The 24,589-nt window shown below is 33.7% G+C and overlaps 3 protein-coding genes and 1 long non-coding RNA gene across 5 annotated transcripts; 3 read left to right on the plus strand and 1 right to left on the minus strand.

Annotated features, from left to right (window-relative positions):
• The first annotated feature begins 5,653 nt into the window (after positions 1-5,653).
• Positions 5,654-12,454, plus strand: LOC120091618 (hydroxymethylglutaryl-CoA lyase, mitochondrial-like). The gene is made up of 8 exons (XM_039049718.1): positions 5,654-5,875; positions 6,694-6,751; positions 7,183-7,362; positions 7,539-7,619; positions 7,710-7,873; positions 9,381-9,517; positions 10,826-10,941; positions 11,977-12,454. The coding sequence occupies exons 1-8, from the start codon at positions 5,703-5,705 to the stop codon at positions 12,244-12,246; spliced, it is 1,179 nt and encodes a 392-aa protein (XP_038905646.1). The 5' UTR covers positions 5,654-5,702; the 3' UTR covers positions 12,247-12,454.
• Positions 12,455-15,635: 3,181 nt separating this feature from the next.
• LOC120091740 lies at positions 15,636-16,847 on the plus strand. 2 transcript variants are annotated; one of them, XM_039049857.1, is made up of 3 exons: positions 15,636-15,796; positions 16,161-16,552; positions 16,642-16,847. In XM_039049857.1, exons 1-2 carry the CDS (start codon positions 15,766-15,768, stop codon positions 16,508-16,510), a joined length of 381 nt encoding a protein of 126 aa, XP_038905785.1. In that variant the 5' UTR covers positions 15,636-15,765; the 3' UTR covers positions 16,511-16,552; positions 16,642-16,847. The 2 variants fall into 2 exon arrangements, with proteins under 2 accessions (XP_038905785.1, XP_038905784.1); XM_039049856.1 differs by having other exon boundaries at positions 16,161-16,796.
• On the minus strand, positions 16,815-23,853 carry LOC120091742 (cytokinin dehydrogenase 6-like). The gene is made up of 5 exons (XM_039049858.1): positions 20,144-23,853; positions 18,103-18,230; positions 17,747-18,007; positions 17,342-17,604; positions 16,815-17,258 (listed from the first exon to the last, which is right to left on the minus strand). Exons 1-5 carry the CDS (start codon positions 20,808-20,810, stop codon positions 16,874-16,876), a joined length of 1,704 nt encoding a protein of 567 aa, XP_038905786.1. The 5' UTR covers positions 20,811-23,853; the 3' UTR covers positions 16,815-16,873.
• On the plus strand, positions 17,506-19,376 carry LOC120091743. Its single transcript, XR_005485823.1, has 5 exons — positions 17,506-17,642; positions 17,758-17,990; positions 18,093-18,211; positions 18,740-18,820; positions 18,976-19,376. It is a non-coding gene; the product is annotated as an uncharacterized LOC120091743 (long non-coding RNA).
• Positions 23,854-24,589: the final 736 nt, after the last annotated feature.

Below are 24,589 nucleotides of genomic sequence, written 5' to 3' on the forward strand. Positions count from 1 at the left end.
GAATACCAATAGGAGTAGTCTGTAAAGCAACACATGACAATCGTGTGTTTTTAGCCCCGATATTTTTCCATCTTTGTCATTCACACATCGTGATATGTTAGATACGAATCCATCAGGGAATTTCACTGATTTCAAATACTTACAAAACGAAATCTGTTCACCATTTGTTAATGTATATGCTGCGTGTGGTTTTACAAATCTGTTTTCGACCTGTATTAAGTGTAAGTCCTTTCTTATCTTCAAATCTTGTAAGTCTAATCGAACATTTGTTGTATCCTTTGTCTTTTCTTCAATATTTAGCAATGTGCCCACAAAATTTTCCCATATGTTTTTTTAATATGCATTACATCTAATTTATGTCGTAACAATAATCTAGACCAATATGGAAGTTGGAAAAAAATACTTTTTTTAGTCCAGTTTAGAATTCACTTTCTTTTTTTATCTCGCTTTGATGGATGTTTGCTAAGCACAAAAAAGTTTAGCGTATTTATTTGTTGTAATATCTCTTCTCCATTCATTACGACTGGTGGAGGTCTACGTTCAACTTTTCTATTATGTTGTATACTTCGATGCCAACTATGATTCTCTGGAAGATAACACCGATGTCCTATAAATGATATTTTCCCTCTTATCCCAAAGGACGAGTTATCTTCTTTGCATATTGGACATGCTTGATAACCTTTTGTACTCCACCTAGATAAGCCACCGTACGCAGGGAAGTCATTAATCGTCCATAATAAGGTAGCATATAGTTGAAAAAAACTCACCAGCAACAGAATCATAAGTTCGCACATCAATTGTCCACAACTCTTTCAACTCTTCAATCAACGGTTTTGGACCAGGTATGAGCAAACACATGAAGAAGTTTGTTTCCTTCATGCATTTCTAAGGGGGCAAATTATAAGAAATTATCACCACAGGCTACATACTATAAGAAGTGCTCATATTTCCAAACGGATTGAAGCCATCTAAAGCTAATCCCAAACGAACATTTCAAGGATCTAAAGCGAAATGAGGGAATTCACGATCAAAATGTTTCCACCCCTCTGCATCAGCTGGATGTCGCAATACATTCTCCGTTTCAACTTGTTTATCTTTATGTCATCTCATGTCAGAAGTGCCTTCTTTTGATGCAAACAATCGTTTTAATCTCGGTATCAATGTATGTGGTATTTTTTTTACCCTTGCCATCATTAACTTTGTACCAAAACTCACTACAAACAGGGCATTGTTGCAAATCTGCAAACTCTTTCCAATACAATACACAATCATATTTACACGCATGAATAGACTCATAACCTAGGTCTAAATCACGCAATTTTCGCTTGGCTTCATAAAAGGAAGTAGGTATAGAGGTGCTAGCTGGAAACACTACTTTTAACAATTCCAGCAACATGTCAAATGATTTGTTACTCTAGCCGTTCAGAACTTTGATATGCATCAACTTCACTAAAAAGTTCAAGGACGAAAATTGCGAACACCCAGGGTATAATTCATTACGTGCTTCGGTCATTAAATCCTCGAATAAGTTCGTGGTATCTCTTTCTTGACCATTAAAGGACATATCATTCTCAATCCTTCCTTCATTTGCATTTTGTTTTCAATTGGAACTTGTAAATCGTTTATAAGATTCAACATCTCATTTTTTTCGATAGCATTACTCTCTATACTATCTACTTTAACATCCTGTATTGAATGACTTGTATGACTTCTAGATAAGTTTACTGGCTCTCCATGATATACCCATTCACAATACGAGGGAGATATTCTATATGTTAATAGATGTCGTTCCACAATATCTATCTTTTCCCAAATTGAATTCATACAATTCTTGCATGGACATCTTATTCGTCTGGAATCATTAACATGAAACCTTGCCATATCTAAGAACTGTGATACTCCTTCTCTATATTCCCCTGATAACTTATTCCTTAGTTTAATCCATTCTTTATTCATCCCTAAAAATACATATTTTCTAACCAACTTGTAATCCAAAACAATAACCTGGATTAGAGGACAAAGTACAAAGTATTATTTAGCATTGAGTTCCATAATTTTTATTTTTTAAGACAAAATAAACACATAGGTCCTTAGACCGTTTAAATTGTCTTAACAACTTTCAGATGTTTTATTTAATACGTCTCCAAGCTTTCAATTTTGTGTCTAATATAGGCCTTTCATCTATTCAACATCTTCTAAAATTTACAAGCCTATTGGACACAAAATTTAAAGATCAATTTTCTATTAGACACAAAATTTAGTTTTATGTCTAGTAGATTCTTTAAATTTTTTTAAAATATTAAATGTGTTAGGGACCTATTAAGTAACAAATTGGAGGTTTAAAGATTTATTTTATATTTTTTAGATTTATAGTTTTATTAGACACAAACATATAGGCATAAAAAAATTCATATACTAAAAATAGCACATAGCATCTATGTACTAATTTTCTTTCTCCTTTCAAGGAAAGTTCGAAATGTTAAATCATGCATGCTTAAGCTCCAAATAACCAACATCATATCATTTTGTAGACATAAACATAGTGTTATAATCAACTTGAAACTTAAAAGAATTTTATAATGTTTATCTCTAACGAATTATGACATGTTCGTTATAAAATTACTCTCAACAATTTCAGAGAATTGTAAAATAAATATATTCTGCAAAATTGACGAGATATTAATGGGCATGATTTGCACAAAAAAATTTCAGAGAAGATTTTAATGGACATGATTTGTACAACAATTTCAGAGAATTAACAAAAGCGAATACAATATGTACAACATGATTTGTACAAAAAAAATGTGAAATAATGATTTAAATAAATATACAAGATAAAATAAAATGAGAAGATTACCGGCAGCGGCGGTGGCTGAACGAGACGAAGAGACGACGGCGGCGGCGGGTAGTTGATTGCAGCTGTTGACCGAAGGGAGGAGCGGCAGCGGAAAAATGGAGGAAAAATGGGGGGAAATGGGAGAAAAATGGGAGAGGGAGGGAGAGAAGAGGTGCGCTGCGAGGGCAGCGACAACGTGTAAAAGGATGGGAAAATTGGGAGAGGGAGGGAGAATTGTGGAGAAGAATGAGGAAAATGGGAGAAGAAGGGAAAAATTTGAGAGGGAGAGGCAAAAGATGTAGAGGCGGCGCCGGTTTAGGGGGAAGATGGGTTGGGGTTTTGAGAAAATGAGGGGAAAATGGGGGAGATGGAGAAGAAACCAGACCCCTCTCCCGATGCTGCCCGACGGGCGTCGGGAGAGTCATTGGGAGTTCCTCGAGAACTCCCGATGGGCCTTTACGTTGTCGGGAGAGACGGTCTCTCCCGACAACCTAACTCCCGACACTCTATTTAGGCATCAGGAGAACTTCTGTTTCTTGTAGTGTGTCACCTATGGACATGCTGGTGAAATGTAAGTCTCTATTATGAACGACATTATATAATGAGACTAGTCATTTCGTGGTCCGGTTTTAACAAATTCCTTTGTATAGAATATCTCCGATCACATGTCTCCACATGAATTATTAGGATCGACACATTTGTAGCACTTTTCAATAATTGTAACATCTATAAAGCGCGTTGTACTCGTAGTGTCACCAGGACAAAGTATCAAATCTTATCCACCTACTACAGACCATTTAGGTTATCATTTAAACATGATCCACCTGTATGTCTCTACATACATGTTTAAGTTATAAAAATTAACCTTGGATGTTAGTTTATTGGTTTGTGGGTTTAATTCTACTAAATGTCAAATAAAACATTTCATATTTTATTAAAGACCCTATGAGATTTAGGGCACCAACCCCAATAATACAAATATTAATTCTTGGTTTCAATTGATATAACCTTAAAAAATTTAGAGGTATAAGTTGATACTATTCTTTAGGTAAAAAAAATCATTTTTATCATGAATTTGGTAGGTTGTATCAAATTTAATCTTAAACTTTCAATTTTATCAATTTAATCCTTAAATTTGGTAGATTATATCAAGTTCAACCATATACTTTCAATTTCATCACCGTACAAAAAATTGGACCTTAAATGTAGTAAAAAAAAATTGTGCGCACATATAATGTCTGACAGAGAAAAAATCAGAAAAATTGAAAAATTGAAATAGTGGCCTTAATGGACATTGTATTGCCGTCATTGTAGATCTCCTTTCTCAATACTGCCCCAAATTTTGAGTTTTCTGTATGCAGTGAGAAGCTTGGATTTATCTTAGCTAACGTAGATTTTGAGTCTTCTTTGTTATTTATAGGTTTTTAACATCGTTGGTTGTGGGTATTTGGCATAATTAGTGTGAGTTTTGTTTAATAAGTTTCTTATAAACACGAGTTATTTAGATATGTGCACTTTAGTCGGATTTTGTCGTCATGGTGCCTTTTAGCTTTCGTTCATAGATCTATTTGTGCATTTTACTCGCTAGATCTAAAGGTTTGATCCTCATCTTCTACAATTTCTATGGAGACATAAGGAGTAGGGGAGTGAGTTTTTTATTTGAAGATGAAGGGGACGTGGTGAGTTTTTCTTTTAAAGAGGGTGACGGCAAGGGCGACAGAGATAGTGGACGGCAACCACGATGGTGGAGGAGGGTCTAAAGGAGGAATGTCATAAAGAAGGGGAGCAAAAAGGGAGAGTGAGTAGTGAGAGAATTAAGTGTAAATTAGTAGAATTAAAAGTTTAGAGTTAAACTTGATTAAATCGGTCATGTTTAGGGTAAAAAATCTAACTTTTCTCTATCTTTTAAATTAATTAGTCAAGAAACACGTGCAATGTATATGAAATCATGTAGTTCTAATTATTTTTTTAAATAGTGATTTTTTAACATATAATAAATAAATATAATACATTTTATTTTAGTTACCATCAACTTTTAAACGTTAGATAATGTAACAATTTTTATTTTAGTGTTCCCATATTATCGTTATTTTTATAAAAAAAATCTTATATCTGGTAGAAAGAGATAAAATTTGTTCTAGTAATTAAATTATCGAGTAATATGTTGATATTCCAGTATTTTAATATATATAATGCAATAATTTTTATTCTAATATTATTACATATCTACTTTGAAGTCACATGAAGAGGATACATTATGAAGTCATGCGAAAGGATGCATTGTTTCACTATATTGATTACTACTTTTATTCAATTAAATTCTCTATTTTTTTTACTTTATTTAAACTTTGGACGGAATTATTTTTTTAAGAATGTAAATGCATGTATTTATTTTGTTTTTTCTTTTACGTGTGGATCTCACGTATAATTGGAAGAATCAATACACCAATTCGATGTGTATAACCACCTTCACTCTAAATAAATTCATCCAATTGGCATCTATTGCATCCTAGTTACATCCCGTCAATATTAATTGCATTTATTCGATCTAAGATTTTATGTTTTTAAATATGTAAATTTATTTTGAAAACTAAAAATTGGATAAGTCATCTTTACTCAAACGGACATCTACAATTGAAAAGTCACAACAAAAAGTAATATAAATAAAAGTTTATAGAAGATGTAAGAATAAAAGTGACATGATTCTTCCACCAAAGAGATAGAGATAGATATAAAAGATAAGTCAAAACTATGTAAAATCACGTGCGTTGCACGTGAAAGAAACTGGCATTATATTTATAATAGATCGATTTATCGATCTTCATCTTGTTTATAGCTTTCTTGCGGGACATTCCGTTCTGGGATTATGCAAACTGCAAAGCTCTCTGCTAAATTGACTCGACAAGGTTTTTCTTGGCGCTATGCATATAATCTATCCATGGAAACTCCCTGCCGATTTCTTGTTCCACCTTTGGCCACGGATGTAGGCGTCAACTCCATCAGAAGGCTTGGCATACGACGAGAAGTTGGTAATTGCAGGTATGGACGAAATAATGCTTCTTCACAAAGTCATAATCCAGTTTGTATGATTACGATTGTTTGATCTGATTATAGGGAGAATTAGTCACACCCTTTTGATTTTGAAGCTTTAGTTTTGTATTAAACTACTTGATCACCGTTGCAAGATCATTCACTGAAAATGTGCAATAGAGTCTTTTAATCCTTTAGGGGCGAGTTGTGAAATTGGGGCATTTCTCTTTTACTATTTTAGGATAAGAAATCTAATTCAACTACTTTGTGGGCATCCTTTCAAGAGTAGAGGTAATAAGCTTTGGGTAAATGCAATGCGGACTTTTCATTGGGTTTGGGTTTGGAAGAAACAACATATTGTTGAAAGGAAAGGTAAATGATTGGAGAGAATAATTTGATTAATTTCAATCTTCACTTTCAGTTCCTATGCATGGTGAATGTAGCAATTATTCCTTTGCATTTACTACAGATTAGAGCAGGTTCTTATAAGCTCTGGTGGGGAGTATGGTCCCTTGTATGTGGTACTTGGTCTATTGGACTTTCGTACTTTTCACTATAAAAAAATATTGGTTCCAGTTTAAAAAAGAAAAAAAAAAAAAAACCCGTATAATTGATCACTGGTTGTTGTATTTATTTGTATAATGGAGCTCTTTAAGCTCTAGTAACAGTACACAGCTTGTGTAATAAAATCTACAAAATAATATAATTTTTCTAATGACGTGTATACCGTGTACGTTTAAATTAACTATGGACTTTGTAGTAATTCGGGATTTTCTTTAAGTCCCATACCTAAGTTTGAATGTAACATTCCATTTCTTTCTCTCCAGTCAACAAGATGGAAGAGATGCAGTCCTTTCGAGAGAAAATAAGGGGGGATTGTCCCAGGTGATGTTCTAAAATGGATAGTTACTACTTCCTAGTATGAGATGTAAATACCAAGAGTCGTAATCTATCACATCAAGAATTTATCGAATTGTTAATATAGCTTCGATAACTGTCAATAGTCTATGAAATACTCAACAAAGGTGTTTCAAATTTTGAAATGATTTTTTTCCCTTTGTGCTATCATTGGGTTTTGTTTCCAGTCAAGATCTCTGTCCTCTTATTTGTACCCTTGTATGATATGATTTGAAACAATGTTTTCCCCTTTTTTTTGTACTGTAATCTTAATCTTAACTATTTGCAATATTGTTCTCAATTATTATTATTACTTTTATTTAAAATATCCAGTGGTTTCTGTTTCTTACAAAAGGGAAAAAAAGAAAAGCAATACGTATGGTGAATTGTTTGATGAAAGACTTTTTCTGCCTTTGCAGTATTTATGCCATATTCCGCAATTTGTGAAGATTGTTGAAGTTGGTCCAAGAGATGGACTACAAAATGAAAAACACATTGTACCAACTGCTGTTAAGGTTGAATTGATAAAGATGCTAGTCTCTTCTGGGTTGCCTATTGTTGAAGCCACCAGTTTTGTTTCTCCAAAATGGGTACCGCAGGTAACTTGGCTTGATATTCAATGAAAATGTTGGTTGGTATATTTTTCTGTTCCTGAAACAGTTACTTTGTTGTCATTCTTCATACTGTTGGCCTTCGACTTTTCATGCGTTCTGCCTTCATGTTTGAGTTTCTTGTACGTATACTTATTAATCTTCTTTTCTTGTATTTTCCTCAGTTAGCAGATGCAAAGGATGTTATGGAGGGAATTCAAAATGTTGAAGGTGCTCGATTTCCTGTGTTGACCCCAAATCTTAAAGTATGAGCTTTAATACGGAAATGCAAAATTAGGACTAATCTGGAATGCATTTCGTGATTATTGATGACATTTTTGGATTTCTTTGTCTAGGGTTTTGAAGCAGCTGTAGCAGCTGGCGCAAAGGAAGTAGCCATCTTTGCTTCAGCGTCCGAATCCTTCTCGAAGTCAAATATCAACTGCAGCATAGAAGAAAGTCTTCATAGATACCGTGAAGTTGCTGATGCGGCAAGAAAGCACTCACTTCCAGTTCGTGGGTAGGTATTTCAACCAGAAAACTGAGTAATTTTAACAATCAGACATCTTGTTTGATTTTGTAATCTTTTAGTGTTAACGTATTTACAAAATTTGAGGCTATAATATTTCAACCCCTTTTTGTCTACAAAATAGTACAGTTGATAAGTTCATAAGCTAACAAGCATATCATCTATAACAAGTCTGCCTGGCATAAGAGCACTTTGGTGGTTGAAATGATCCGATCCAATACTTTTTTCAAATGGTTAGCAAGAATCTTTGAAATACTTTTGTAGATCACATTACATAGACTTGATGTATGAAAAGCAGATTCAATTCATTAATATTGGCCTTAGGGAGTTTGAGTGAAGGATCATGACATTTTCCTTGAAATCAACACCTCTGGGAAAGCACCCTCCACTTCTCGTCTTACAATTTTCAGAGCTTTTGATTGAACACTGCAAGCAGACCATCTAGATTTGAACCTTCAGTAGGGCACATGTTTCTGTAATTGGAGGTTCCTTTCCATCAATCCAAATTGGTGTTGGTATTGGTAATGCCTCTTTTTATTAGAAACCAAACTTTCGTGGGAAAGCAAAACGAAAGGAAAAAAACCAACCCAAAAAGGAGCCAACCTAAAGAAAATGACTCCAATGAAGTTTGAATGAGGATACATAATGGGTAATTACTAAGTCCTTACACGTTAAAGCCCAAAGGGAGGTACTGAACCTAGCAAGGAGGGATCTAACTTCCTCCTTAGATCTCCCAACTCCTCTAAGAACTCTATTGTTCCTCTCACCCTAAAGACCTCAAAACTTTTTCATTCAACTTAACTTTTTTAGGAACTCTTGTGTTTCAGCAGCTTCTTCCTTCATTAGAAGATGTTGAAAATCTTCCTGAACGTTTGAGTATAAATAACATCAATGCCAGCCTCCTCCCCTGTTTTGATTAGACGCTCTGCTGTGAAATCAATCCTCCATTAACCTTTGCTTTTAGCTGGTTTCCTTCGTTTCAAAATATTTTCTAGCTTCCTCAGGTGAAGGTGCTTTGGTTTAATGCCTGTAGTGTTCTTCTTTGAATGTGTGGTTGGGATGCATAGGAGATTTTTTAGAGATGAGGATAAATCAAGAGAGCAAATTTTGGAATAAGTTATTTACTTGGTTGTTTTGGTTTCTAAATTCTAAGAACTTTTGTAATTATAGTCTTACATTGTTGAGCTTTGTAGAGCTTTGTAGCAACTTTGGAGTTCTTTGTAGTTTTTCTTTCTTATTAAAAAAAGAATAACAAAAAGAGGTTTAATTGTAGTTGGATCAATATTGCCAAAGTATTTTTTTACCGTTTTAATTGAATCTGCCTCCTTTTACTATTGGAGGTGGGAGGATGTATAGCCCTCCCATCTTATGTCTTTCCTATAAATTAAAATGTAATTACGTACAGATGATAATTATATGTTTATTTAGATTTAAAATCTTTTAGGGGAGTGATGATTTTCTATTTATATTTTGAAAATGTCTCCTATAAACATGTTAGATATGTATCATGTGTTGTGGGCTGTCCCATTGAAGGAATGGTACCCGCATCAAATGTAGCATACGTTGCTAAGGAGCTTTACAGAATGGGATGCTCTGAGATTTCCCTTGGCGATACAATTGGTGTTGGTACTCCAGGTAACCTCTTGGAATAGCTAGTTTAAAATCACAGTTAATATGAACAAAATCTATCTTCTAAAGGCATTTGACAAATTGAAGAAATATTACATCACAAGTTAAATTAGGTATCTGTATGGTCTCTGCCTCTCATTCTAAATTGGTTAACTGATATCATCCATAACTGGCACCATTTGATTTCGCCATTCATATGACACCATTTGAGGTTGTTTACGGGAGGGTACTGCCACCTGTTGTCTTTTGAATATGACATTTATGTGGTGGATGAGGTAGACCGTCAATTAGGAGCTTGGGACCTGATGTTGGCTAAGTTAAAGAGTAATTACAGCAAACCCGTCAGTGCATGGTTGAAATTACTAATAGAAAAATACGAGAAGTGAAATTGGAGGTTGATGATTGTGCTTATGTTAAGCTCCAACCTTACTGCCAAATTGGCACTGCCGTTTATTGGGCCGTTATTTGCAGTAGGTTCGGTTGCTTATTGCCTTGCTTTAGCTGAGGGCATTCCTATTCACCCGGTCTATTATGTGTCTCGATTATGTAAAGTTTTTTCAATTCCTTCCTCTTATACCTCTGTGTTGCGTGTAGCCCCCAACCTTTTGGGTTGTTGGGCCTCTGTTATTCATCATCAGAAGAGGGAGAATTGGAAGTTTTAATTCATTCCTCTGGTGCTTCCCTGAGGAAGCCACTTGGGAGGAAGCCTCTGTTCTGTCCTTTCTTCCCAATCTCCCGATTTTCACTTTGAGTACCAGGTAGCACCGTGGTGGATTGCGCAGTGGGTAATGACAGACCTCCAACAATGTTTTGTCGGGGCCATTTTCTGTTATGGGTGGGACCAAAGATTATTAGTTTTTCATTCGTCTTTCTTCTATATAGGATATGGTTGTGGGAGGATCATCTTTTAAGCAATTTTCTGCACTTTGCTCAGTGAGTGAGCTCAGGAGGGGATCTCGAATCTCCATAGGTTGTACCATTTTTGTCTTAAATAAATTGGACCCTATCTGGTGGTTTAATTTTATTCATATTTTTAAGAGAAATTTTTCTATAGAATACTTATATTCTATTCAATTCTTATAATCTTATTGGAAGCATCAAGTGATAAACTTATAAAAAAGTATTATCCTTATCAGATATTGCATCATAACGGTTTTTGGTCTGGAATATTGCTTGGCAATGCTTTCTTTTCTTTTCTTTTCTTTTCTTTTTTTCCTCCAATGACTTCGGAACGACATATGAAGATCTTGATAGTTTCTTAATTAGAAGAGTTCCATTCATGTTCTTGTTAACTTTAGTTTTTTACCACTGCAGGAACTGTGATTCCAATGCTTGAATCTGTAGTTAATGTTGTTCCAATTGAAAATCTTGCTGTTCATTTCCATGATACTTACGGGCAAGCTCTCTCCAATATTCTAGTCTCACTCCAGGTAATCTCTTCTTTTTCCATCATGGTTTTAATCGTTCGAAACCTACAAGTCGTCAAAAAATATATGGCATTGAATTGGTATTTATTCGGCGAGTATCTGATATAACCACTATATATATTCAGAGAATTCAAGGCACAATTTAGGGAATTCATCAAAGTGTCCTTATCTCTCGTATGCTACCTTGCACTTAGCCAGAATCCTTGTACCCTCTATCTCTTGCACTTAGCCAGAAGTGCCCTATGTACTTCTAGGCACCCACTCACACAACTAACTTATAGCGGCCCACAAATTGAAATTTTGTGGTCTTATTAGACAGGAAGTTTAATTTTATGTTTAACAAACCTGTTAATTTTAGAAAACCTCAAATAAAAAATGTTATATACAACTTATTAGTTTAAGAACTAGATTTTTAGTTTAACCAATGACTAGATTTTTAGATTCAACTTAAAAGTATCACCGATTGATGTGTCAAAATAGTGAAAGGAAGTAGGTAATAGTACTAAAAAATTTTCTCCTTTCACTTGCTTTCTCTTGCATGCTGACTACCAAAGGCCTATCTCTCTTGGCATCTAAAACTTAATTTTTATTAAGAGGAAAGATGTACAAAGCACCAAATCACCTATGTATGTATATATGTGTGTGTATATATATAGTTTGTCAACAAAAATGAAATACTTAGAAAAGAATTTCAACTTAGAGGGTTGGAAAAAAGGCAAAATTAAGGCCTTGTCGTCCTTGAATTTCCAAACTTAGAACAGCTAGATTTTGCTTAAAGAAGCAATATTATAAATTGAGGGCTAAATTGAGGGTTAAATTGTTAAAGGTCTCATTTGATAATCATTTGGTTTTTTTTTTAAAAAAAAAAAAAAAAAAAAAAAAATTAAGTTTATAAACCCCACTCCCGCCCCACCAATGAGTCACACCATTTAATTGTGATCATGGTAACGAAAATAAATCTATTACATGGAACGCATACAATGACGTTGAAAAGCAATACAAAATATGAAGATGGAAAATATTTTATCTTATTATCAGATGGGGATCGGCACGGTGGATTCTTCGGTTTCAGGTCTTGGGGGTTGCCCGTATGCTAAAGGTGCTTCTGGAAACGTTGCAACTGAAGATGTTGTGTATATGCTGAATGGAATTGGGGTGAAGACCGATGTAGATCTTGAAAAGCTCATGTTGGCTGGAGATTTCATCTGCAAGCACTTGGGGCGTCCTTCAGCTTCAAAAGTAGCAATTGCATTGCGGAAAGTTGCCTCCAACGCCAATAAATGCACAGCTACTGCATCCAAATTATGAGGTGCATTTTACCAAAGCTGTAAAATGATGCCTACTTCATCCTCTCCTCCCCTCTGATATTGTTCCTCAACACCCATAATTTGTATATCTCATTTCAGCTTTCTTCTAAGTTCTAGGTGCAAAAATATTTTATTGTGTATTTTACTCTCATATAACATAAAATCAAAGGATAAATTATGAGTATGTGAATGAAAAAATTGAGGGGATAGAAAAAGAGTGCCACAAAAGGGAGCAACTTACCAAAAGAAAAAAAAAAGACTTGGTTACAATTGTCCATAGACACATTGAACCGAATACAAGACCAAACCTCACACATTGAACCGAATATAAGACCAAACCTCACACGTTGAACCGCATATGACCCGTTCATATATATATATATATATTAAATTTTGTGTGTACCGTTAAAAAAGTGTTGAATTAAAAAATACTCCCTAACTGTGTGGTTGGATATAATTATATCTCTAAAATTTTAAAAGTTCTATTTTAACCTTTGAAGTAATCTTTGTATGTTTGCCAAAAAGAGAGTTTGTATTCACTTGTGTGAATATATAATCTAAACATGTACTTGGACAAAAATTAAACGCGCATGGTGGATGTGTGCATCATTCATGTCCTCTTTCTCCTTTTAACCATCTATGTTTTTTGCTCTTTCGTTTATGACTTTTTCATTAACTCTCAAATTTGCTTATTTTATGTATTTAAATTTGTTCACTTAAGCAATATACAAGTAGACAAAAACTTTTCTGACAATGAATTTAACAAATAAAACATTCCATGGTTGTTTTGAAAAAATGTCAAACTTCAAAAGTTAAAATGAAACATTACAAACTTTAAGAATATAATTGAAATGAACTCTTGAGGTTATTATTGATAATTTAACCTTAAAAAGATCATAATACTAAAAAAAATTCACTTGATGCTTATGAAGTTCCTCTCACTCAATTGTTCAATCTTCATTCTCTTTGTATTCATCTTCGATTGTTTTATTCAATTTTTCAACTTTATCTTTAGTTTATGTAATACCATGGGTCTTGTCACTCATTTAATGAAAATTGTGGGTATAATCACATGATTAGGATAAATGAGAATTGAGAACATTTGAAGAGCGTGTATGTGATCGCAATATTAAGGAAAGTGTGTGCTAAATTCGATGAGCAATATCATTGTAGTATACTACGAAGGCAATTTCTACTCTATTTTTTTAAGTATTTATATTTTATAAACAAGAAACAAGAATCTTTATAAAAAATATATATATATATTATTTCTTCATAAAAGAGAAAATGTAAAGGTTATCGAGTAGACCTTATCAAATCTATCTCAAAGTTTTAAAATTATAATTACAAGTTGCTGGCTACATCCATATGCACCTCAATTTAAAACTTCATCCAAAGAGATCACTTAAAATTTATTTTTCATAAATAATTCAAAAGTTAAAAATTGAAAATGAAACATAAATTAATACTTTGAGATGGAAACCTACTAAAGAGTTCAAGATAGTTTTGTTTAATTCAACCAAACTAAAAGAAAAATAATTCATTAGTCACACACGAGCATTGCTCATCAATTCTCAACACTTGCAGTATTTGTTGTACTGAAATATACATATATATATATATAGACACACGCATAACGAAATTGTATTATATGACCAAATCAGTCAACTTCTTTGCAAATATAGCAAATAAGTAAAAGAAAATAATGCAAATATGACAATCAGATTTTCACTATTAAAGAATGACAATATTACCCTTCCTCTTGAAGGGGATTATTACACAAAAACTCCAATGTCATAGCGAAACCAGTGATAGATATAGTCCAGAAGTGTTATAGTCACGCCTTTTCTATGACTCTTATCGGCTTAGCACCGCCGACGCTCTCGACCGCCCCTGCTGCCGCCCTCGACGAGAGCCGAATCTTCTTTTGGCTTCAGTTAACACGATGATCAACTTCGGATCAAGAAATCAGAATGAGGGAGAGGGAAGTTGGAAAATTTGAAGGTTAGAAAAATATGTTTTTTTGTTTTTTTTGGAATGGAGAAGAAAGATGAAAATCACATCTCCAGAGGAGACAGTACATGGAGTCTATGAAGTTTCTTTTTCCCTTTTTAATGGACAATCATTAGGTAAATCTAAGCTACACCCAATTCTATACATCTCATTTTTTTTACATTGTAAAAAAAAAATCAATTTTTTAACTTTTTCTCTCACAAATTTAGATATAATATCTTCATATGTCAACTCCGACAATCACCTCAGATGACCATCTAGGCGACCAACTTTGGTGGTCAACTCTAATTAGACCACATTTGACCCCCCATTTTGATGACGACCACCTCTAAGGTTAGTTCTAATGACTCCCTTCGATAATCAACTCCGACGATCATCTTGGTCGACTAGTTCATAATGTTTAATAGTATTCTTTTATAATGATTTGACATTAATTAGTATAGCAAATCAAATAAGCTTATGTATAAAAATATTTTTGAGACCAACTTGTGTAACTTTTTATAGATCAATAAGATATTTTTCTCTTTTTTAATATTATGTTTCTCTTTCGTTTTTTCCTTTTTTTCTTAAAAAAAATTAGTCATTGAAATTAAATAAATCCCTCAAGTTATAGACTGTAATTGTTAAAATTGGTGTATAAACTGTAGATAGAAAATGTAGGAAAATGATTATTTTTCAGATTTTATCTAGTCCAATAGAAGAAGAAAATAAATTCGGATAGAAACAAAATATTTGAAATAAAAAAAAAAACCCATTTTAGCAGTTATATAATTAATTAAAATTTTAAGGGCAAAATTTTATAAATATGTAAGTGATGGAGCCCAATTTTAATAAATATCAGTTTGAGTATCTAAAATTTTTTAATATTTTATTTTTGAATTATAAATAAATATTTAATCAATCAAGTCATGCATAAATTCAGAAATAAATTTGATTGATTTACGTAGTTGACAAAATATGATACATAAGGTACGATTACTTATAATAGAAAAAAGTTTAAAAAAAATATTATTTTGACATTTACTTTGAAGTTTATTTAATTTTAATCCATATACTTTTAAATGTCTAATTTTAATTTTTATACTTTTAATAAATCTTAAATTTAGTCATTTCTATCCCTTTTAAAATATATAGTATTTTAAATTTTAACTTAAAAAAATAATCTAAATCCAAACTAAAATAACGTACTCTAGATATAAAATATTATAATTTAGATGGTTTTAATTTACACTTGAAATACGAATAATTATAATTCAAATAATAAATTATCGTAAGGGATTTTTTTTAAATATAAAAAAGATATTTAAAAAAAATTTATACATTATAAAAAAACAAAAGTTTCAGACAATTATTTCATAGTACGGTACTTTCCCCAAGTTCTAATGACCGGTAATCGAATTGCAAACGTGTCCGACGCGCGTCTTTATATTTCCATCACACGTTGCCTTCTGGTGCTCTACAAAGGATCGAAGCCGAGGGAGGGCCATGAGAGATCGTTAACTTTGCTATGGAAGTTCATCGGAGCTCTTCACTTCCAGGTCTGTCTAAGAATCATTCTCCCCTCCCGTGTTCTGTTTTGGCTTCCATTGAGAAGCATGCTAATCCGGTAGAAGATCAACGCGTTTGATCTTTTATTTGGTTGTTAATTTCATTTCAACGAGTATCTTTCTGGTTCAATGTCGGGTCTCTGGATCTAAACCAACTAGTATTTTTTAAAAGGATTCGGTGATGTATGTAGGAACTGGTTTGTGCATTGTCAAATGCGAAATTTTCATAGAATTGTCAACATTTTCATTGTAAGAGTTCAAGAACGATCTAGGAAAATCATCACAAATTCAGTATCTTGTGCGTCAAGATTTATCTGTTGATTTTTTCTGTTTTTTTTTTTTTTTTTTACACCAGATAAGAGAGAAGATCCTTCTGTGGGAGTCGAGAAAGATGTTACAGAATCAGTTTCAAGCTCACCAAAAGATGTGCAGACTAACAGAGGTAGGGGAAATATCATGAAGGGTGAACCTAGTCAACAGGTTGATATGGCTGGGGAAATTAGCATGGAGGCCTCGATGTCGGCTGATGATGTTTTACGGGCTGGAGGGTTTGGTGCGAGGGATGATATTGGTAGTTTTCTTCCTGTTGCTAGTGATTCTACAGATTTTGAGGCTACAATTCTCAATGCTCGAGACTATGAAGGACCACAGGGGGAAATTTCTAGACCAGGTCTTGGGTGGAAAGAAGCTACAAAAACTGAATAGTTCTGCTTTGAGCATTTTGTTTTTGTCCAACTTCAGTCATTTGTAAGTATGGCTTGTTTACTAGGTCTACAGGATTATGTTTTGTGACGTTAGGGAGATGCATTAGTTTGTTGTATTTTGAATCAATATAGATCAGGACCCATTGCAATCCAATCATCAAGATAGATTTTGAGGATGAATCTTTCAAAATTATGCTTGGTATGTCCTTTGGAAGCAAAGGTAAGCTAATGTTTCTATGATGCATTAGTCATTGTGGTTTTAAATCATAAACCTCTCGAAGACAGAACTCAAGATGGCCACAGTCTTTGTTTTGATTAATGGTATTATTATGATAGAATACACTTCTTATTTAATTTACCTTTATCAAATCATTTTGACATTCTCTTCCTCTAGGATACTCTTTTTGTGTTTTGTTTTGTATATAAGATGTTGTACAGAAGTGACTTTCTGGAAGATTCTTTGTCCTGGTGCAAGGATTGACAATGGGTCATAAGCAGATTTCCTCTCCATCAGTACCCGCCATTTGGAGCCAAAATGAGCTTGCCACTCGTCTTGGGAGGTATAATGAGGCAGATATTGCTTACATCCTTCAAGGGACCTGGCACAGTAGTCCAGAATTACTTGGTTTTGGGCTAAAATGTATTGTAAGCTCTCTTTTCCGGTTGAAGTTGGCAGTGCAGAAAATAAGAAACCCACTAAATAGAAAATTTCTTCGTCTGGTGTGACCAATGATGTTTTATTGTTCCACCTGTATAACCCAAACTGATTTGTATTAGGATGGGGAAATGATAAGTGTCAGGGTTTCTGGGACAAATCTAATGAAACAACTACTTGGATTTATTGACTGGGTAGATTAGGATGGGACCGCTGGTAGAATCTGAAAGAATTTTGCCAAACACCTCTGTCGCAAAATCATGTATTTTGCTTCTTGGGATCATTAGATTCAGCCAAGGATGAGGTACCTCCCACAATCCTTTTGTCCTGAGTTTTTTCTCAGATATATGCACTCTATCCAGAAACTCCACGTAAGGAACTTCTGATAGGAAGAGAGTGGCTGGAATGTAGCTCAATTGCGATAGCAGCTTCTCAACTCTCTGCATGACCACTCAGAGTTTAGAAATGACCTTATATGGTAAACACCGCTATTTTATTTTTGTAATTTTTATTACTTTTTTTTTTTTTTTTTGGCTGTTTGACATGAGCATGATATCTGATAATGTTTATGGCAATGCTCACCTTGTTCATAGTTTCTTTCTCTTCGGAGTTGAAGTACATGGCCATTTCTAAACAATACAGAGTTGTATTGTCTGCGATGAATTGGCTGGCTTGAACTGGATCTTTGGGATCAAAGGAAGATCTCCAATTATTGAGAATACCAGTTCTATTTATTAAAACAAAGCCTTCAATATAATCAAAGGAGTACTTGGAGGATATCAGATGCTCCTGGTCCTTGGAGAATATGGCAAAGTCTGAATACAAGGTTCTTATCCACTTTACCTGCCAAAAGAGCGTGGATTGTGTTATACATTACTAGTTATCACTAAAAAGGTTTATGTTTTATACCTATTCTGATGGAATGCAGGGTATATTACCATTTTTGGTGCTGATTCTAAAGATATCCTTGCCCTTGTGATGATGCCGAACTGACCGAGGCCTCCAAGTACACTGTAAAACAGGTCTGCATTCTCCTGCTCTGAACAGGTAATTATCTCTCCCTTTCCTGCTAAATTGAAAGTGAAACTACATTGGTTTTGTTTACCTCCAAGGTTTTAATGTTGAAATGAGTTAAAGCTTGGCTTTCATTTGCTTTGGTGGGTTCTTTTTTCTTTCTTTTTCTTTTTTCCCCCTGTAGTTTCTCTCTCAAATTCCCTCTGGCTTTCTCCGTTTGTTGGCGCTCTTGGCCCTTGTCAGCCTCTTGTCATTTTTTTTTATATCTTATAGAGATTTAGGTTATTTTCACGGTGCTTCCACTTCTCACCTTTTCGTCTTCACTATTGGGTTTGCATTCAGACTGGGACATTATACCAATGTTTCTATTTTCCGTCCTTTTTCACCAAATAAGGAAAACTTGGGACGGAAAACATGAAATGAAGATGAAGACAAAAGGTTTAGGGAGTTACTAGTACTTTATATTTTCCTTGTGAATGGTAGCATTTAATTTGCAGGTATTAATTTCAGAGGGTTTCAAGAGTTATTGTCACTGATTTGAATGTTGTATTTTAATTACAGATCTTACATGATTGAGGGGTTGACTGAAATGAAAGATTCTAGTGGCCAACAGTTTTCACTGTTAAAAAGAAATTATAAAAGGTCACTTTTTTTTTTCTTTTTGATGGTCTTAATTATTGATTTTCTTTTTATAGAAGTAACTTTTACAGTAAATTGGAGATTGGGACTGAAATATAACTACTGCTGGTGATTAAAATTACTTGCATTTTTTCAACTTCTCCTCCAACTTTTGTCAGGGTCTAGACCATCCATGTATTCATATTTGGTTTATATCATTGTTGCCCTCCATCTTCTCAAATCCAAGTAGAAGAAGAAACATATAGCATGAGCAATTCATAATGTTTGAGTTAGGAGATGCCGTTATTCTTCTCACCAAAGAGGAATTAAAGAGGATCCCCACAGCCAACAACACAAGTACTATTTAAATTTTCTGCACTGTTACTTTGTTATGGGAACATATGGACCAAGCGGATATGAATGGATTACATATTTTTGTCCAGAGAGAAAAAAAACCATCTCTAAATTATAGAATTCTCTTAATAAATTAATCCTTCAGACTTACATAAGTGTAAAAATTATTCTCTTTGCCTCATATTAAATATTCAATTTGACGAGAAAAAAAGTCTCGTTCTTTTTAGAACTTCTCTCAACTACTCTGCTCTAAAAAAATATCTGCTTCTCTATAATACAATTCTCTCAAAAAATTTCATTATTGCAGCCCTCTCCCTAATTTGTTTGATAGAGAAGTGTGGTTAGGGGTATAAAAATAGTATTTAAAGCGGAATATGTGAGAGAGACGTTTTTAGAGAGAGAAAAGTAGTTGTGAGAAAGATTGTTAATGGAGGGTAATAGAATGATCTATATTTTACACAAAAAAATTTTGGAAGTCAGTTTTGGGGGCCACCCTAATTAAATTAGGGGGTTTGCACAATTTGCCTGGTGATCAAGTATAACAGGAAGGTTCATCATTAATATCCTATATTGGTAATTAACATGCATGGTAAATGACAAAGATTTCCTTCTTTGAGGTCCAAAATTCAGTTTCCTATCCCGTGATTACCCCTGTAGGAGTGTTTTTGTTTTAAGTTCTACAACACAGGGAAGTTGTTTGTGGGGATCTAAACCTCTGATCTCTTGGTTGAGAGTACGTACTTAAGTCACCTGATTCCATGTTGGCAAAGTATAATTTTAATTGTTATACCTGGGCCAACAAAGTGTATACCTAAATTTGGTGATAAAAAGAAATAGTTTAAAGAACTAGTTGGGCCATTCCATTACTATAAGAAGGAAAAGCGAGAAAATTTAATAGCGCAACGAGTACATGATCATTTTACAGTTATTGAGCGAGAGGAATTCTAAACAATATATGCAATATAAAAAGCTTATGAATAAGCCAAGGAGTACCTGTGACAACTTCTAGCTGGTGAACGTTACTGATTTGAGGTCCATGCCTAAAAGCTTGCCCACTAATACCAGCATTTGATAGAGTACCACCCACGGAAAGATGAAGGTAGTCGGTCCAAGATTTTGGTGTTAAGCCATATTTAAGTGTTTCATGTAAGATATTTATCCACAGCTCTCCTCCAGGGACATCCACCCATGGCAGGTTTCCATTGTGAACCTGCATGGCTGGTTCCTTAAGGGATTCCATGTTGATAACTACGCCTTGCAAGGTTTGTGCCTGACCTTGAAGAGAATGGCCGTGGCCTCTTGCAGCAACTGTAAGTTCTGTTCCCGAACCCATTTGAAAAATATGCTTTAATGTAATTGAAATGTCACGAACCGAATATGGATGTAGAACTGCTAAGGGTAGCATATGATATCTATTGCCAAAATCTTTAGCTGCTTCTTGATTGTTTTTAAAGCTAAAGTATCCATCTAGGCTTATTGTTTCCAAGGATGAAAGCACTTTGGAAGAAGACTTTATAGGAAGGTCACCTGTTGGCTCCCCAAAACACTTGGTGAAACAAAGGTTGGGTTTATAAGTTGCACAGTTCATGAATAGGATCATGGAAATTTTGAAGATTAAGATTTTTTTGTGGTTGAGGAAGCTAGAAAATAGTGACCCCATGTTTCTAAATATTGAACTTCTCTTTGTTTTCCTTTATGAGGCAAAGAGAAAAGAAGTGGTGTAGAAGGGCTCAAGGTAATTGGAGATGGAAGAAGAGAATTTAAAGAGCTTGTTTATCCAATGAACAGTTTCGACTTGGGTGCAGACGTTATTACTTACTGTCTTGTCTTGGGTGGGTAGGCGTCTTTATTAGCTCAGCTTGGGTTCTAATGTTGTTAAGGGGCATTTGGTTGAGAGAAAAGTTGCTGATGTCATTTAATTCCCCTCCTCTCTGCCCCTTAAGAACGATATGTTCGATAACTGTTTTCTATATTCATTTTTTTAATTATGCTTTCATGAGTGACTTATTACTTTCCCTAAATAGATGAATTTATTCATCCTTCTAAATTTTTTAATAGTGATTTCATGCCACTGAAGTATTAACGTTGATAAGTTCTCACACTTAAGTTAAATACAACAAACCAGAAACTGACTTGGAGGTTCTAAGTTCGAACCTTCATACGAGCTTAATACAAAAATCTTTTGATGTCTCCTAGGCTTGGGCCTTGTGGTGGGCAAAGTTTTGACTCCAAAATATACCAAAAAGGAAAAAAAAGAAAAAAAAAAGTGAAACTGTTTCGGAGTCATGTTTGGTTGGTTTCTTTAGGTTTTTGTTCTCTGATACATTAGGATATTTCACGATGATTATTTCTGTACAACTTATGGATCATATTATCACTCAGACTGATGCAAACATAAATAGTAAATTGGGTAAAGAACTCAAAAGTGCAGATTTGCTGTGCTGAAATCAATATGTATAAACATGTAAGGAGAGGAGCTATGGACGTTGAAGATTGTCGGGTGACTCCTATTAAAAGCAATGTAAGTTATTTTGAATAATATTGATTCTATTATTTTACTTGCTTTGAGAAAAGTCAGGTGACAAAGTGAAATGAACTGAAGCAAGTTCAAGGGCGCAGTGGTGAGTTGAAATGGACCATCTGGAATTCCTTGGAGATGTTGATGTATGGAAAATGGTCCAAAGTCTTAAAGGTATTTGATCATTATAGGTAAGGTGTCGTGTGGGTCCCCGAGCATGTGATTGCCACGAGGAGTCAGTGGTACAACAATTTCCCTCTCTCACCTTCTTTCTCAAAATTAAATTTTCAAGAAAAATCATAATTTCCAGAGCCCCTAAAGTTTCATGTTTATTTCTATATTTTACATGCCTTACAATATCTTACTCAAGCTCTCTCTCTCCTAGTGTACTCTACATTAAGAAGTTTGATTGGGAGAACATTAATTAGGACAGAGCTTAGAATTTGGGTATTATACCATAGAGGAGAGAAAAATGGTTGGGAACAGATGGGTATGTGAGGCATGTAAATCAATGAAGCACCAACAAAACATAGTACAATTATTGTGGAAGTCCTCTCTTTGTTGCAGAAGTTTTAAAGAAACCTCCACGAAGACCTCGTGGTCGAAAGCAACTTGGTCGTCCCACCAAGTTCTATATGGAGTGACATCCCTCTTTTCGCAAGCTGCATCGATGTCGATGTGCTTTGGCCTTTCAAACAATATATTATCACAATGACCTTTTGAATGACAATACCATTTTGAATAGATGATTTCATGAGATGATGGCATGCTTAGAAGTAGGTTTTCTTCTAAGAAGCCTTAATTCCATGAGGGAGAGAGTTTTAATTTTAGGACAACATTAAATGTTTTTTCCCCTTAGACCCTACAGCTTTATAGAAAAAGATTCACCTTTAATATTGGATCTCTCAGAGATTGGACTCTGCCTCCGTGGCCCTCCCTCAATAATGTTACCTTTGTCAATGAGTATCAAATCTTGTCATGGGGTAGATGCTGTAGATGCTTCTTCCGATGCCTGGTATTCTGTTGAAGCAAGACTTGATACTCATTTTCCATACTATTTGCTTGGTTTTCTATTTCTAAAATCTACATGACTTCGTGAATTTCCTAATCTTTTAATTTATTTTCATCAACTCTCACAACTCTATGAGTATTTTTTTGTTGGAGTGATTCTGTAATGGATTATCATTTTTGTCGTTTTTAAAATTGTTCAAAATGTATTTTTAATCATTCAAAACCAATTTTTGAGGATACGAAAGTTGCATTTAAAAGATTAAATTAATTTTGAATAATTAAATACTTGATTTGGAGTGATTTTAATCATTTGAAAATCACTTCTAAACATACACTAAATAAATAATTTTACTGTTCACAACTTGACAGACCATCTTTCTTCCCTACTTTGCTCTATAATTGCTTTTGTTGGGATTTTCTGCTTGTTTTTCTTGTTTTTATAACATGTCACAAGCAAGACCCTCTTCTCTTTTTATTTGCTAAAGGGTACAGTTTTGTTTTTATTTCCTTGGTGAGTTGGTGTATGACGATTTCTTTTCTTTTTGTATAAGTTAAGGTAGTGTATATGTATTATCTATTTTATAAAAGCACATTTTTTGTGGACCATCAATATTTATTTGTTATTATAATGTTTGATCTGTCAATATTTATTTATTTATTCATTATAATGGTACTCCGTACTATTTCAATATAATATCGTTATGATTCTATATTTGAGCATCCTTGTCAATTAACACTGCTGAAATAACTACAAATTATATTTTTCTGTATATGTATTATTGCTATTGCCTGTTGATAAAAGCATAAAATAACTATTGTCGTTGGTTCTATTCTAAAAGGAAAAAAAAAAATGTTGTTAGTTAGTTGATCTCAACTTTCCTTAGATTGTTATGTCTAAATTTTCATTATTTGTTTAGTGATCTAAAGGTTATTCTAATTTCGTTAAATATGATACACGTGTTCGGTAGATCATCCAATTTTTCATCATATGCGTCTAAAATTTTTAATTATCTCGCTGTAAATTAATTCTTTAATTTTTGAGATATTATGCGTATGTGTATGTAAATTCTTGGTATCTATTAACCCACCTAATGATCATTTATTTTGTTGTCCTAGTGTATGTATATAATACTTCGGCATTAGTGACATTATTGACTATATGGACTAAAGATGTCCACAGACGGATCAGAGATGTCATTTTCCATTCTGCTCTCTATTTTATTTCTTCATCCTGTGAAATTTTCACGGGTATCAATCCTGCAGAAAATTCGCGAGATGAATTCATCTCGATTGTTTTTTTGATTTTTTCATCTCGATTGTTTTTTTTATAAAAAAAATCAATTGCTTTAAATCACTAATAGGGAGAAATTTTAATTAATAATTAATTCTATCACTAAGTTATTTATTATTATAGTTAATTTTACGAGACAATTGATAAATTACTTAAATTTTGAAAAAAAAATTAATCAATTTTTTTAGTAGAAAAAAATAAATATAAATTTAATTATTCACATATGTAGTCTAAATTTAAATATTTAATTTAAATATATTCATTATCTCAATTAATAAACCCTCAAATTTCATCTATATAATGTTAATAATATATACTAAATAAATAACAGGGAAGGGGATGTATTCTGTATTCTTCGTCTCTTACGGAGAATTCTCTCATTTCTTCTCCTATTTTTTCGTCTAATTGGAGAATCTCTGTGGGCCTCGTCTTCCTAGAGAAATTGGATATCTATATTATGGGTTATATTGACTGTTACGAAACAAAAGGATGACAACGTTGACATGTGGAGAGGTAAATAATAAAATCTCAATCATACTTACGAAGTTGAAAGTAGCATGGATGGATGAGCGTGTTACTTGCAAAGATCTAAGAGTGAAGGGTGAAAAACATGATTTAA

Source organism: Benincasa hispida, chromosome 11, assembly GCF_009727055.1.
Source record: "Benincasa hispida cultivar B227 chromosome 11, ASM972705v1, whole genome shotgun sequence".
Classification (NCBI taxonomy): domain Eukaryota; kingdom Viridiplantae; phylum Streptophyta; class Magnoliopsida; order Cucurbitales; family Cucurbitaceae; genus Benincasa; species Benincasa hispida.

Bases quoted from the DNA above. Each gene is read 5' to 3' on its own strand.
- LOC120091618 (XM_039049718.1), top strand. From the start codon at position 5,703: ATGCAAACTGCAAAGCTCTCTGCTAAATTGACTCGACAAGGTTTTTCT. The intron at 5,876-6,693 runs GTATGGACGAAA...CTTTCTCTCCAG, and splicing joins CGAGAAGTTGGTAATTGCAG to TCAACAAGATGGAAGAGATG. The intron at 10,942-11,976 runs GTAATCTCTTCT...TCTTATTATCAG, and splicing joins ATATTCTAGTCTCACTCCAG to ATGGGGATCGGCACGGTGGA.
- LOC120091740 (XM_039049857.1), top strand. From the start codon at position 15,766: ATGGAAGTTCATCGGAGCTCTTCACTTCCAG. The intron at 15,797-16,160 runs GTCTGTCTAAGA...TTTTTACACCAG, and splicing joins TCGGAGCTCTTCACTTCCAG to ATAAGAGAGAAGATCCTTCT.
- LOC120091742 (XM_039049858.1), bottom strand. From the start codon at position 20,810: ATGGGGTCACTATTTTCTAGCTTCCTCAACCACAAAAAAATCTTAATC. The intron at 18,008-18,102 runs GTAATATACCCT...CTCTTTTGGCAG, and splicing joins TAGAATCAGCACCAAAAATG to GTAAAGTGGATAAGAACCTT. The intron at 17,259-17,341 runs GTAGTTGTTTCA...TGGGTTATACAG, and splicing joins TACCCAGTCAATAAATCCAA to GTGGAACAATAAAACATCAT.